Source organism: Salmo salar, chromosome ssa27, assembly GCF_905237065.1.
Source record: "Salmo salar chromosome ssa27, Ssal_v3.1, whole genome shotgun sequence".
In the NCBI taxonomy this organism is placed as follows: Eukaryota; Metazoa; Chordata; class Actinopteri; order Salmoniformes; family Salmonidae; genus Salmo; species Salmo salar.
Genome location: NC_059468.1, coordinates 22,604,961 through 22,620,758, shown reverse-complemented (window position 1 = coordinate 22,620,758; position 15,798 = coordinate 22,604,961). Strand labels below are relative to the sequence as shown.

The following is a 15,798-nucleotide window of genomic DNA, read 5'->3' as shown; positions in this document are numbered from 1 at the left end:
AGGGTGATTAATAAACATAAGCCAAATGATTTGTGAATGCAAATATGTCTTGGGAAATATTTCAAGAAACAGCAGACCCCCTATTGGTTGATCTTACCCTGGCACGCCCCCTGCCTCCATGTGATTGGCTAGAGTGACATCATGTGACCAGACATCGTATTGCCACTTCTGGAGGCCGATGACGCCACACAGCACGTTCCCAGAATGCACCCCGACTCGCATATTGATGTCAACCCCAGTAGCATCCCGCACCTTCCTAAGGTCAAAATGTATAACCTCAAATGAACCTCTGCTTTTTCTATGGAGTGAAAATTATTCTGAGTTTGAGTGTGTGTGTTTGAGGACAAAGGTTGTCTGAGTGAATGCGTAGTGTGTGTGTGTGTGTGTGTGTGTGTGTGTGTGTGTGTGTGTTTAGCCCACTGGCGCAGTAGAGAGGATTAGTTTATCATCACTATTTCACATTGTATTTGCACTACAGCTCACACACAGCTGAGACCCAGTCTGGCTGGGATAGAGGCTTGTGTGTGAGTGTGTGTGTTTGTACGTGTCTATGTGCCTGCGTATGAGTGTGTGTGTGTTTGTACATGACTACATGCCTGTGTTTGTGTGTGCATGTGCTCATGCATGAGTGTGTGTGCGTGTGTCTGGTAGTGCATACAGTTGAAGTTGGAAGTTTACATACACTTGGGTTGAAGTCATTAAAACTCGTTTTTCAACCACTCCACAAATTTCTTATTAACAAACTATAGTTTTGGCAAGTCGGTTAGGACATCTACTTTGTGCATGACACAAGTAATTTTTCTAACAATTGTTTACAGACAGATTATTTCACTTATAATTCACTGTATCACAATTCCAGTGGGTCAGAAGGTTACATACACTAAGTTGACTGTGCCTTTAAACAGCTTGGAAAATTCCAGAAAAAGATGTCATGGCTTTGGAAGCTTCTGATAGGTTAATTGACATCAATTGAGTCAATTGGAGGTGTACCTGTGGATGTATTTTAAGGCCTACCTTCAAACTCAGTGCCTCTTTGCTTGACATCATGGGAAAATCAAAAGAAATCAGCCAAGACCTCAGAAAAATAATTGTAGACCTCCACAAGTCTGGTTCATCCTTGGGAGCAATTTCCAAATGCCTGAAGGTACCACATTCATCTGTACAAACAATAGTACGCAAGTATAAACACCATTGGACCACACAGCCGTCATACCGCTCAGGAAGGAGACGCGTTCTGTCTCCTAGAAATTAACGTACTTTGGTGCGAAAAGTGCTAATCAATCCCAGAACATCAGCAAAGGACCTTGTGAAGATGCTGGAGGAAACAGGTACAAAAGTATATATATGCACAGTAAAACGAGTCCTATATCGACATAACCTGAAAGGCCACTCAGCAAGGAAGAAGCCACTGCTCCAAAACCGCCATAAAAAAGCCAGACTACGGTTTGCAATGGCACATGGGGACAAAGATCATACTTTTTGGAGAAATGTTCTCTGGTCTGATTAAACAAAAATAGAACTGTTTGGCCATAATGACCATTGTTATGTTTGGAGGAGAAAGGGGGAGGCTTGCAAGCCGAAGAACACCATCCCAACCGTGAAGCACAGAGGTGGCAGCATCATGTTGTGGGGGTGCTTTGCTGCAGAAGGGACTGGTGCACTTCACAAAATAGTTGGCATCATGAGGGAGGAAATTACAGTGCCTTGCGAAAGTATTCGGCCCCCTTGAACTTTTCGACCTTTTGCCACATTTCAGGCTTCAAACATAAAGATATAAAACTGTAATTTTTTGTGAAGAATCAACAACAAGTGGGACACAATTATGAAGTGTAACGAAATTTATTGGATATTTCAAACTTTTTTAACAAATAAAAAACTGAAAAATTGGCCGTGCAAAATTATTCAGCCCCTTTACTTTCAGTGCAGCAAACTCTCTCCAGAAGTTCAGTGAGGATCTCTGAATGATCCAATGTTGACCTAAATGACTAATGATGATAAATAGAATCCACCTGTGTGTAATCAAGTCTCCGTATAAATGCACCTGCTCTGTGATGGTCTCAGAGGTCCGTTTAAAGCGCAGAGAGCATCATGAAGAACAAGGAACACACCAGACAGGTCCGAGATACTGTTGTGGAGAAGTTTAAAGCCAGATTTGGATACAAAAAGATTTCCCAAGCTTTAAACATCCCAAGGAGCACTGTGCAAGCGATGATATTGAAATGGAAGGAGTATCAGACCACTGCAAATCTACGAAGACCCGGCCGTCCCTCTAAACTTTCGGCTCATACAAGGAGAAGGCTGATCAGAGATGCAGCCAAGAGGCCCATGATCACTCTGGATGAACTGCAGAGATCTACAGCTGAGGTGGGATACTCTGTCCATAGGACAACAATCAGTCGTATACTGCACAAATCTGGCCTTTATGGAAGAGTGGCAAGAAGAATGCCATTTCTTAAATATATCCATAAAAAGTGTCGTTTAAAGTTTGCCACTAGCCACCTGGGAGACACACCAAACATGTGGAAGAAGGTGCTCTGGTCAGATGAAACCAAAATCAAACTTTTTGGCAACAATGCAAAACGTTATGTTTGGCGTAAAAGCAACACAGCTCATCACCCTGAACACACCATCCCCACTGTCAAACATGGTGGTGGCAGCATCATGGTTTGGGACTGCTTTTCTTCAGCAGGGGCAGGGAAGATGGTTAAAATTGATGGGAAGATGGATGGAGCCAAATACAGGACCATTCTGGAGGAAAACCTGATGGAGTCTGCAAAAGACCTGAGACTGGGACGGAGATTTGTCTTCCAACAAGACAATGATCCAAAACATAAAGCAAAATCTACAATGGAATGGTTCACAAATAAACATATCCAGGTGTTAGAATGGCCAAGTCAAAGTCCAGACCTGAATCCAATCGAGAATCTGTGGAAAGAACTGAAAACTGCTGTTCACAAACGCTCTCCATCCAACCTCACTGAGCTCGAGCTGTTTTGCAAGGAGGAATGGGCAAAAATGTCAGTCTCTCGATGTGCAAAACTGATAGAGACATACCCCAAGTGACTTACAGCTGTAATCGCAGCAAAAGGTGGCGCTACAAAGTATTAACTTAAGGGGGCTGAATAATTTTGCACGCCCAATTTTTCTGTTTTTTATTTGTTAAAAAAGTTTGAAATATCCAATAAATTTCGTTCCACTTCATGATTGTGTCCCACTTGTTGTTGATTCTTCACAAAAAATTACAGTTTTATATCTTTATGTTTGAAGCCTGAAATGTGGCAAAAGGTCGAAAAGTTCAAGGGGGCCGAATACTTTCGCAAGGCACTGTATGTGGATATATTGAACTAACATCTCAAGACATCAGTCAGGAAGTTAATGCTTGGTCGCAAACGGGTCTTCCAAATTGACAATGACCCCAAGCATACTTCCAAAGTTGTTGCAAAATGGCTTAAGGACAACAAAGTCAAGGTATTGGAGTGGCCATCACAAAGCCCTGACCTCAAGCTTATAGAACATTTTTCAGGCAGAACTGAAAAAGGGTGTGCGAGCAAGGAGGCCTACAAACCTGACTCAGTTACACCAGCTCTGTCAGGAGTAATGGGACAAAATTCACTCAACTTATTGTGGGAAGCTTGTGGAAGGCTACCCGAAACATTCTTCTGACATTTTACATTCTTAAAATAAAGTGGTAATTCTAACTGACCTAAAACAGGGAATTTTTACTTGGATTAAATGTCAGGAATTGTGAAAAACTGAGTTTAAATGTATTTGGCTAAGGTGTATGTAAACTTCCGACTTCAACTGTATGTACGTGTGTGTTGTATGTGTGTTTGTGTGTGTTAAGTGTGTGTGTGTGAAAGCAGAGAGCTGGTGTTTTACTTGATGGCCTCACACATGTCCAGTCCCATCTTGACACAGTTGCCTGCGTGGTGGGGGAGAGACTCTGGTAGGCCTGATACACAGTAGTAACAATCACCCAGGATCTTTATACGCATACACTCATTCTCCTGGAGAGAGGAGCGGGAGCGAGTGAGAGAGAGAGAGAAAGTGAGAGAGAGAGAGAAAGTGAGAGAGAGAGAGAAAAAGTGAGAGAGAGAGAGAAAGTGAGAGAGAGAGAGAAAGTGAGAGAGAGAGAAAAAGTGTGAGAGAGAGCGAGAGAGAGAGAGAGAGAGAGAGAGAGAGAGAGAGAGAGAGAGAGAGAGAGAGAGAGAGAGTAGGTGAGAGAGAGAGAGAGAGAGAGAGAGAGAGAGAGAGAGACATGAGTTAGTAGGGAGAGGAGTAGGGAGAGGGGGCAACAAATGCACAGAGCTTGGGAGAGAAAGAGAGAGAAAGAAAAAGTGAATTTCAGAATCAGAATAAAAAACTTACCTTGTCTAAATAAAATATAAAACATCCAGAGAAAATCTAAATATGACCTGGGGTTTACAGATTATGCAAATAACCATTAGCCACCATATTCAAAAATCTACTTTTCATCAACTTGGTATGAACTTTGCATAGCTTGTGGAACTTCATTACTGTGCATCCCTAGTGAACACATACACCTACACAGATGTGCTAATGCCCTCTCACATACACAACGATGACCAAAACACACTCCCACTAGATGTGAGGCTGCTTACAGCAATGCCCAAACATCCAAACTCCTCTGTCTATTATATAACAAACAAATTGCTGGGGCACTAGGCAGTGTGTGTGTGTGTGTGTGTGTGTGTGTGTGTGTGTGTGTGTGTGTGTGTGTGTGTGTGTGTGTGTGTGTGTGTGTGTGTAGGCCTGTAGCTGCACTGACATGAATCAACAGCTAACACTCCATCTGAGAAAACACAGCAGACAGATCAGCAAGAGAGAAAACTTCCTACGGATATTACGCACAACTACCGTTATGTGGTATGGTGTGCTAGTTTGTCTGTGTGCGTGTGTCCATGTGTGTGTGTATGTGTGTGTGTGCTAGCATGTGTACATCCGTGTGTGTGTCATCCGTGTGTGTGTCATCCCTGTGTGTGTGTCATTCATATGGGTGCGTGTAACATTACCTTGGCGATCTGGTCAAACTTGCCGAACAGTTCATTCAGCATGTGCACCAGTTCTCCGGGTGAGCAGTCACCAGCAAGTTTAGTGAACCCTACTATGTCTGCATACAGAATGCTGAAACAAACAGAGAGAGAGAAACAGAGAGAGAGCGTGTGAGAGAGAGAGAGAGGGAGAGAGAGAGAGAGAGAGGGGGGAGAGAGAGAGAGAGAGAGAGAGAGAGAGAGAGAGAGGGGGGAGAGAGAGAGAGAGAGAGAGAGAGGGGAGAGAGAGAGAGAGAGAGAGGGAGAGAGAGAGAGATAGAGAGAGAGAGAGAGAGAGAGAGAGAGAGAGAGAGAGAGAGAGAGAGGGAGATAGAGAGAGAGAGAAAGAGAGAGAGAGAGAGGGAGAGAGAGAGAGAGAGAGAGAGAGAGAGAGAGAGAGAGAGAGGGAGATAGAGAGAGAGAGAAAGAGAGAGAGAGAGAGAGGGAGAGAGAGAGAGAGAGAGAGAGAGAGAGAGAGAGAGAGGGAGAGAGGGAGATAGAGAGAGAGAGAGAGAGAGAGAGAGAGAGGGGGAGAGAGAGAGAGAGAGAGAGAGAGAGAGAGAGGGGGAGAGAGAGAGAGAGAGAGAGAGAGGGGGAGAGAGAGAGAGAGAGAGAGAGAGAGAGAGAGAGAGAGAGAGAGAGAGAGAGAGAGAGAGAGAGAGAGGGAGATAGAGAGAGAGAGAGAGAGAGAGAGAGAGAGAGAGAGAGAGAGAGAGAGAGAGAGAGAGAGAGAGAGAGAGAGAGAGAGAGAGAGAGAGAGAGAGAGAGAGAGAGAGAGAGAGAGAGAGAGAGAGAGAGAGGGGGAGAGAGAGAGAGAGAGAGAGAGAGAGAGAGAGGGGAGAGAGAGAGAGAGAGAGAGAGGGGGGAGAGAGAGAGAGAGAGAGAGAGAGAGAGAGAGAGAGAGAGAGAGAGAGAGAGAGAGAGAGAGAGAGAGAGAGAGAGAGAGAGGAGATAGAGAGAGAGAGAGAGAGAGAGAGAGAGAGAGAGAGAGAGAGAGAGAGAGGAGAGAGAGAGAGAGAGAGAGAGAGAGAGAGAGAGAGAGAGAGAGAGAGAGAGAGAGAGAGAGAGAGAGAGAGAGAGAGACAGAGAGACAGACAGGGGGGGAGAGATTCAAAGGGCTTAAAACAAAGTAAAAAACAAGTGTCTTCTACTTTCCTCCTCTCTTTCTTTTCTTATGCTCTGCAGAATACTGCAGAGAGAGAGAGAGAGAGAAGGGACAGAGGAATACCCATTCAGTAAAAGGCCCAGCAGTCTTTTCTTTTCTCCTCTAATCTGAGATTTCAGCACCAAGGACAGCGACAGTGATGCCGTCAGAATCTGAATAAGAGCTGCCTTTCAGCACCACATGACGTTGGACAGCAACCTTCTGAGGTGCAGCCATTCCCAACTGCCTGGGAGAATCTCAGTCCTTGAAAACCCATTAGCTATAATCATAGAGGTCAATGGTAAACTACTTCTGAGCTCTACACTCTTGAGAAATATTCACGTACACAGACAGACGATTTTGCATACACACAAACTTGTGAGACCCACTCCAAACCGAGGACATTGCTACATCCCTCTCAGTTATACCACCATGATGGAAAAGGCATTACTAACAACAACACAATAGAGTTTCAATACATTGATGATGATTGGACTAGCCTTATGATTACAGATTGGAGCTGAGTGGAGCTCCTTGTCCTTCAATCTACAGAAGGAGATCATTGACTGTATGTATATAGGATCTACTTGACTCTCTATTTCAACAGTAATCACCAATATAATCCAGTAGACTGGAGCCTGGATTAACTGAGCTCCACAGTACCACTACAGAACACTAAGGAACACAAATAACACAAACAGGACACAGCATAGATGACCTATCTAGGATGGAGAGGAGAGTAGTGTAGTGCAGTGCAGTGTAGAGCAGAGCAGAGTAGAGTAGAGTAGAGTAGAGTAGAGTAGAGTAGAGTAGAGTAGAGACAGATGTTTACCTAACGTTGGTGTGTCGTTGGACATAGAGGTTGTGAAAGTTGTTGGTGCCCTCTGCCCGGCCGAAGTCCCTGTCCCTTGGTCCCTGTAACCTCTGAATGATCTCTGCCTTCATCACACGGGCAATATGGGCCGGGAGCAGGGACAACAATAACCTTTCCTGTTGTGAGAGGGAGGGATAGAACGGGGGAAAGAGAGAGAGAGAGGATAAGTCCTGTGAAGTCCAAATTAACTGCTTTCGGTACGCATACACACACACAAAACATACACATACACACACAAAACATACACATACACACACACACACAAAACATACACATACACACACAAAACATACACACACACAGACTGATATTTATGAGTGGATAATTCAGTATCAGGACCAGGCCTCTCGATGGGTAATAACAGTAATACTAATGGAAGGTTACTAAAATATATGTCCTGCAGAGGAGGCTGGTGAGAAGAGCTATAGGAGGATGGGCTCACTGTAATGGCTGGAATGAGATAAATTGAACGGAGTCAAAAATGTAGTTTCCATATGTTTGATATTGTTCCATTTCTTCCTTTCCAGCCATTACAATGAGCCCATCCTCCTATAGTTCCTCCTACCAGCCTCTACTGATTTACTGTGTTCAGTCTCTTTTAAATGGCAGAAAATGCACCGGACTCACAGTCTGCAATTAACCTTGTCTGTGTGTGTGTGCGTGAGTGTGAGTGTGTGAGTGTGTGTGTGTGTGTGTGTGTGTGTGTGTGTGTGTGTGTGTGTGTGTGTGTGTGTGTGTGTGTGTGTGTGTGTGTGTGTGTGTGTGTGTGTGTGTGTGTGTGTGTGTGTGTGTTTGCATGCTTGTGTGTTTGTGGTTGCATTGATTGCAGTAGGCCTTGATTGCAGTGAGTGTAAATCAGACTGACTAGTACTCATCACAACGTGGTCAATTATCTCTCCAGCAGCAGTCTGGGAAGGGAAGCAAACGTTTAGATGTTCCAGCTCAACTCTAGGAACGCAGATAATTTTATCTCATTTAATCAATGCGTTTCCTCCAGTTTCTACTGTCATGAACATGATTATAAGTCTCCATTTACTTACGCCAATAATGGTTTTCTCAACCCTGGCCTGTCCTTTAGGACACTAGTTCAACGGGCCATTTTAAGTGATTTATCAACTACAAATCATGTAGTTACTCTAGTTCCAGCTTCTAAGAGTAACAGTGGTAGGTAAGTAATGTGGTGGTAGGTAAGAGTCAGCCATGCGTTATAATGCCTTAACGCAGTGACATAAAGGTGAAATGAATGTCTATGTAGTGACATAATGAGGCAGAAAAAAAAGTGGGTCTGCTGGACAGAGATACCCTGTTACACACCATGTGTGTGTGTGTGTGTGTGTGTGTGTGTGTGTGTGTGTGTGTGTGTGTGTGTGTGTGTGTGTGTGTGTTATATATATATATATATATATATATATATATATATATATATATATATATATATATAGTAGGGAGATAGTGATTAATTAAGCTGAAACCAGCCCAAACCAGAAAAGTAGTCTGTAATTTTATAGTAATGACTGGACTTCAAAGTGAGGAGATTATGATTTTTGGGAGATTTTTGTTTTTGTAAAAAACACAAACATAATTTCCTAACAAAAATAGATCAACATTTTTTTTCAATTCAGAGTTGTATGGAGGGAGAGGAGAGCGGGGGAGGGAGTGAGGGAAGAAAATGGAGGTTAACAAGCAAAGTCTATTTTTAGCCACCAATCCCATGCAGTTCCCCATCCAGTCCCCAAACCTATTCTGGAGTTAATTTGCTGCTGTGTTTTAGGAAATGGGTTCAGAGTTTGTGTATGTGTGTATGTGTGTGTATGTATGTGTGTGTGTGTGTGTGTGTGTGTGTGTGTGTTTGTACGTGCATACAAGTGTATGTGTGTAAGTGTGTTAATTTGCCTCTGTGTTTTAGGAAAATTAGCCTGTGGTTTGTGAAGGATATAATGGCCCTCTATACCTTCTACATCCCCTAAGGTGCCCATACACACACACACACACACACACACACACACACACACACACACACACACACACACACACACACACACACACACACACACACACACACACACACACACACACACACACACACACACACACACACACACACACACACACACACACACCAACACAGACACACACACACACAATACTTAATATGCTTTATACGCTGGAACCCTTTTTGGTTACATGTAGTACCCTCTGTGGAAAGAGTTCTACATGGAACCCAAAACGGTGCTACTTGGAACCAAAAGGTTTCTAACTGGAATCAAACAGGGTTCTTCAAAGGGTTCTCCTATGGGGACAGCCGAATAACCCTTTTAGGTTGTAGATAGCATCTGTTTTTCTAAGAGTGTCTATACTGTCTGTGTCTAGCAGGCCTACCTGCTGGTGTTTCTCAAACTCCAGTTTGATGGGGGACTTGATGCAGTTGCAGGTGTCCTGGTAGGTCTGTCTGAGGGCCAGGTTCATCAGGTGCTTATGGTACGCTCCAGCCAGGTTACCACACGTAAAGATAATGATGTTAGCCAGGATCTGATAGAGGAGAGGAGAGGGTATATGGTATAGGGTAGAGGAGGGGAGGACGGGACAGGACAGGGTATATGGTATAGGGTAGAAGAGGGGAGGACGGGACAGGAGAGGATATATGGTATAGGGTAGAGGAGGGGAGGACGGAACAGGGTATATGGTATAGGGTAGAGGAGGGGAGGACGGACAGGAGAGGATATATGGTATAGGGTAGAGGAGGGGAGGACGGGACAGGGTATATGGTATAGGGTAGAGGAGGGGAGGACGGGACAGGAGTGGGTATATGGTATAGGGTAGAGGAGGGGAGGGGAGGACGGGACAGGAGAGGGTATATGGTATAGGGTAGAGGAGGGGAGGACAGGACAGGAGAGGGTATATGGTATAGGGTAGAGGAGGGGAGGGGAGGACGGACAGGAGAGGGTATATGGTATAGGGTAGAGGAGGGGAGGACGGGACAGGAGAGGGTATATGGTATAGGGTAGAGGAGGGGAGGACGGGACAGGAGAGGGTATATGGTATAGGGTAGAGGAGGGGAGGACGGGACAGGAGAGGGTATATGGTATAGGGTAGAGGAGGGGAGGACGGACAGGAGAGGGTTTATGGTATAGGGTAGAGGAGGGGAGGACGGACAGGAGAGGGTATATGGTATAGGGTAGAGGAGGGGAGGACGGGACAGGACAGGGTATATGGTATAGGGTAGAGGAGGGGAGGACGGACAGGAGAGGGTTTATGGTATAGGGTAGAGGAGGGGAGGACGGGACAGGGTATATGGTATAGGGTAGAGGAGGGGAGGACGGGACAGGGTATATGGTATCGGGTAGAGGAGTGGAGGACGGACCGGAGAGGATATATGTTATAGGGTCGAGGAGGGGAGGACGGGACAGGGTATATGGTATATGGTAGAGGAGGGGAGGACGGGACAGGAGTGGGTATATGGTATAGGGTAGAGGAGGGGAGGGGAGGACGGGACAGGAGAGGGTATATGGTATAGGGTAGAGGAGGGGAGGACGGGACAGGAGAGGGTATATGGTATAGGGTAGAGGAGGGGAGGACGGGACAGGACAGGGTATATGGTATAGGGTAGAAGAGGGGAGGACGGGACAGGAGTGGGTATATGGTATAGGGTAGAGGAGGGGAGGACGGGACAGGACAGGGTATATGGTATAGGGTAGAGGAGGGGAGGACGGGACAGGAGAGGGTATATGGTATAGGGTAGAGGAGGACGGGACAGGAGAGGGTATATGGTATAGGGTAGAGGAGGGGAGGACGGGACAGGGTATACGGTATAGGGTAGAGGAGGGGAGGACGGGACAGGGTATACGGTATAGGGTAGAGGAGGGGAGGACGGGACAGGGTATACGGTATAGGGTAGAGGAGGGGAGGACGGGACAGGGTATACGGTATAGGGTAGAGGAGGGGAGGACGGGACAGGAGAGGAGATGAGAAGAAAAGAGAATAGAATACAATTAGTCCTCCTAGAAGAAAAAAAATTATTCACAGACTGGTATATTTTACCAGTCAACCAACCTAACAATTTCCAATAGCATTCCATCGCATCCGCTGTGCATGCAGTCACCTTAGATGTGGACTCGAGACACATGACTTGACATTTGACGACTTGAGACTCGACTTGATTGAAAATTCAATAACTTGTGACTTGACGTCGACTTGCAGGGGACTTGACTTTGACTTGAGACTGATTACTTGAAATTATGTGGCCATGTTTTGTAACGTTTTGGCACTCATTTCGTGGCACAGAGTCTAGGCGGATTAGGCTACTCTCCACGCATCCAGAGACAGTGTAGCACGTTCTCCCAGTCCTCCCCTCCCCTCTCCTTGCAAAAACATCGTCTAGTGAAACTCACACTCGGCCCTCTGATTGGACCAGAAAACTGTCAATCAACAGTCCCTTTGTTTATTCGATCTGGTTACCAACATAGGCCTACGTCAATGCACCACATTTTGTTTAAAAAAACATCTGTTTTCAGAACCAATAAAAAGGCGGGTTCACATATCCAGTTTAGTGACAAGAAAGAGCTTGTTTTATTATCTCCGGTTTAACACATTATCCTGCCTACCTATGTTAATATTATCCATATAAATACAGTTTAGCAACGTGCTTTGGACGCATCTTTGCCAGAACAATAGGTTGCCTGGTGATTTCATTGATCATATTTCAGATAGGCCTAGTTTGGGTGGGTTATAATGATGTACCTCTGTGATATCTGTAACATCACACTACCTTTAATACGTAGCTATGGGATGATGATGTAACATTTTCTGGCGAATTAATTACGATATTTGTGAGGAAGAAAAAGGCCACAGACAGATCATGCTTTCCTTCCGATCCTGCAACCCCCGTTGCATAGAGGTAGGCCGTATGAGCCTACTTGGTCTGGACTCCAGAGAAGATCCAAGGTGACATGATATCCCTAGTTGACATTGACTACTAACATGAATGACTTTAAGCTCAAAATGCTGGTGTGAAACGCAGTTCATTTATGTATCTTGCGTTTTTTAAATGCATCACCGTTTATGGCTGTAATGACAGACTACCTTTGCGCATCGATTGTGCGCGCTTTTTCATTTCATCCTGTGCGCACTTTTCGCTGTGTGCGCGCGTGCATGTCGGGCGCTGTGGTCTCAAGCTTTCAAACGCTCCTTTTAAGGGGGTCGCGGGTCAAAGCGTTAAGCGAATAGAGTGATGATTTGATGTGCAGCTATAGGATCGGGTGCAGCGCCACCGTGAAATTGTAGGGAGAGAAGGTTTCCATAAATAAATATGCAGTTCCAAAACTTGATTAAGAATATTAACTGTTTACTTTGCGAGCTCACCAGCAATGGGGCGTCAATCAACAATTACTAGCATGGGCTTAGTGGTCTTTTGGTATGCCAAAATTGCTTGGAATGTATAATTTACTTATGAAGCTTGCATTTTGAATTTGTTTTTAAAAGTAATTATTATGTAATGAAAATGTTCTGTAGAAAAAAAATATAGAAAGGGCTCTCTGGTAGCCTCGATAAATAGACAAAAATGTTGTGACCTTGGGACAATAAGGTTCTATCTGCACAAAGCGTAGTTCTGAGATATTTAGCATCAAAGCTTTCACATCCCAGATTTCAGAACTTTTTGGTAGTGAATTCTTCTTTCATAACCCACGAAGGTCCTCACCTTAAAGGTACCTAAAGTACAGAGTATCAAAGTCCTGAGACATTTGTACATCAGATTTTGTAGGGGTGTGCAATCTCAGATAGAACCTTTTGGCTCTGACATGTCAATCTGGGTTCAGCTTTACGGTTCCAGCTGACTCTTCTGAGTTAGACATGTTCAGTTTGTAAGAAGACCAGTGGCGACGTGTCATTCAGGGCTGTTTTTTTTTTTTTTTCCTGTTTTGCAAGTTATTTTGGCATTAATATATGTCACATATCCGTTTGCAAACAATGTCAAAAATAAATAATCATTGAGTTACAATTTTTTCCAACTGCTTACACATGTTTTCAAAACTGTGTCTCCTTTTTTCAAAACTCTACACACAATTCCCTAAACTGCACACACAAAATGCAAAATGCCTCACATCTCCTTCAAAATGTAACGCTGCATTCAAAATGGCATAAACACATGTCAGAATGAAGCATTTGCATCAAATGGCAAACACTGCTTTCATAATAGTACATTTTTGGATATACCATGTAAACACTGTTCTAAATCTAAAGCTCTTTGGTCTTTCATAGGCTTATATCTACATTTCAATACAATGTTCTACAGTGAAAGTAATCTGCTGAGAGGGGTAACAAGTACACTGTAAACACCAATGCAATGTAGAAACAGAAAATATTTATTAGGCCAAACATTACTGTTGTATACAGTAGCATACAACAAAACCATAAACATATGTAAACCAAAAGTATATTCTTCAGAATACAGTAAAGAACACAATTGTGTGTGTGGGGTCCAGGGGGGGCAGTCCAGGAATTGGTGGGGGGGGGGGCAGTCACCAGTGCTAAGCTACGCTTCATCTCTTCTCCGGGCTGGGTCTGGCCACAATACTTCGTCCACATCACAAGATACGTTTTCTCTTGCCAAACATCGAGGGAAGTATCTCCTAGCATGGCATATCCAACCTTGGACAGAGGCAACCTCTATGTCCCCACATGCGTCCTCCATTGCCTGGAGAAGCGGCATGCGGGCATAGGGTTGGCGATCATACACTTTTCAGCGCCAGGCTGAGAAGAATTCCTCTATGGGATTTAGAAAAGGTGAATATGGGGGTAGGTACAAAACTACAAATTGTGGATGGGTGGCAAACCAGTTTTGGACCAGAACAGCCCATTGAAAACTAACATTGTCCCATAAAACCACAAATCTAGCAGGCTCCTGATCTGGATCAGGGACAAGCATTGTGTAAATTGTATCCAGAAAATTGAGCATATGGCCGGTGTTGTACGGACCAAGTGTGGCATTGTGATGGAGGACCCCGTTTTGAGTGATGGCAGCACACATAGTTATATTACCCCCACGCTGTCCAGGGACATTGGTAATTTCCCTCTGTCCTATTGTGTGTGTGACCTGGTGAATAAGTGTAGCATTTTGATTGGTTGTGTTTGGAAAAGGAAAGCAAGTCACTTCCTGTTAGATTTTTGTGTTTTAGGTAGAGAATTGTGTGTAGTGTTTTGAAAAAAGTGTTTTATGCAATTGACAACTGAGTCAAAGGCTGAGAAATAGCTTATGGTTTTGGATATTTGGTGTGTAGTTTTGCACTTTGAGTGAGAGGTTTCAAAACTCGTGTGACATGAAAAGATTTTGTGTGTAAGCAGTTGGAAAAAACTGTAATAGCCGCATACAAACATGGTCTCTTTTGCTTTCTGAAGTAGGGCAGCTCCAAAATGCAGGTGTTTCAGCCTAGCTCAGTGCTTTAGCCTAGCTCAGTGCTTTAGCCTAGCTCAGTGCTTTAGCCTAGCTCAGTGCTTTCTGTGGTGGTGGTGGTGGGGTAGCCTGTGGAAAACACAGAGCGTAGGGGTTGGTAATGTTCTCTAGCTGCGCCGTGATTGGCTCAGTGTTCTGTCACTCATGGGGACACTATGTCGCCACAAAATTTACAGGTAGAGCAAGAAAATTCAAGCCCCTTGGGTGCTGACGTGAACTTACATTAGAAGTGCCCATCCAAGAAGGCTCAAGGTCATTGGCCACAGATAAAATGACATCAAATCACGTTATATCTACCGTAGCTTTGATTGGACTGATCATGTCAACATCATACTTTCAAAATCTTAGCTAGCAAGCTAGACAATTGACCCAGCATCGTCCGGGTTCGGGGAGGGTTCAGCCGTCCGGGATGCCCTTGTCTCATCATGCTCTAGCGACTCCTTGTGGTGGGCCGGACACCGGCAAGCTGACTCCGGTTGTCAGTTTGACAGTGTTACCTCTGAGACATTGGTGCGGCTGGCTTCCGGGTTAAGCGAGCAAGAAGCAGTGCGGCTTGGCTCTCAAATTTTGGCAAGTCCGTAGGGGAGTTGGAGCGATGAGACAAGATCGTAACTACTAATTGGATATCACAAAAAGGGGGTAATGCCATGGGCTAGGAAAGTTTGAAAACATTGGCCATGCTATCAATCCAGCATGACGTCTGCCGTGTTAAAAACAACTGGAAACTCAGAACTGGAAAATCTCAGACTTCAGTGAGTTCAAGACAACTGGGAACTCGGATAAAACTAGGTCTGACTGGGAAAATACGGAAAATAATTTTTAACGGTCATCCAACTGTGAATTCTAAGTCGGGATTTCGGGCCTCTTTCTGGAGCCCACAAGAAGGACCGCCGCGCCACCTTCCTGTTCAAGTGAGCACAGCACAACAAAGTGAGTCCAAAAATGTCTTGTATGCTGCTGCATAAATTATTTAATACGCAACGGAGATATGTATACTGTAGCTAAGAAAGTAATACTAAGTGTATGTTGTGTAGTAATCTGTTAGTAGCCCATGTGCCTCACCCAAATCATTTGTAATGCTTAGTGCTGTGTTGTGTAGTGGCTTTGCTGGCATGCATCCACCCAGAAAAATGTGTTTGCCCCACTAAGATTTACATGCTATTTTACCAAGTTAGTCAGAACACATCATCAAATACATTAAGAAATGTATTATGATCATCAGACAAATTTTTGTCATCACTGAAAAACGATGTGACAACATAATTTACTTGAAGATTTCTGA

The 15,798-nt window shown here is 44.4% G+C and overlaps 1 protein-coding gene across 3 annotated transcripts in view; it reads right to left on the bottom strand.

Moving 5' to 3' along the window:
• Positions 1-15,798, bottom strand: part of LOC106588693 (adenylate cyclase type 2) — a 131,848-nt gene that overhangs the window by 72,363 nt on the left and 43,687 nt on the right. For all 3 annotated transcript variants that reach the window (XM_014177944.2, XM_045709582.1, XM_045709583.1), the window contains exons 4-8: positions 9,449-9,598; positions 7,028-7,185; positions 5,034-5,145; positions 3,880-4,007; positions 98-256 (exon numbers count right to left, since the gene is read on the bottom strand). In XM_014177944.2, the coding sequence (XP_014033419.1) occupies positions 98-256; positions 3,880-4,007; positions 5,034-5,145; positions 7,028-7,185; positions 9,449-9,598 (707 nt within the window). The remainder of the gene's footprint in view (positions 1-97; positions 257-3,879; positions 4,008-5,033; positions 5,146-7,027; positions 7,186-9,448; positions 9,599-15,798) is intronic.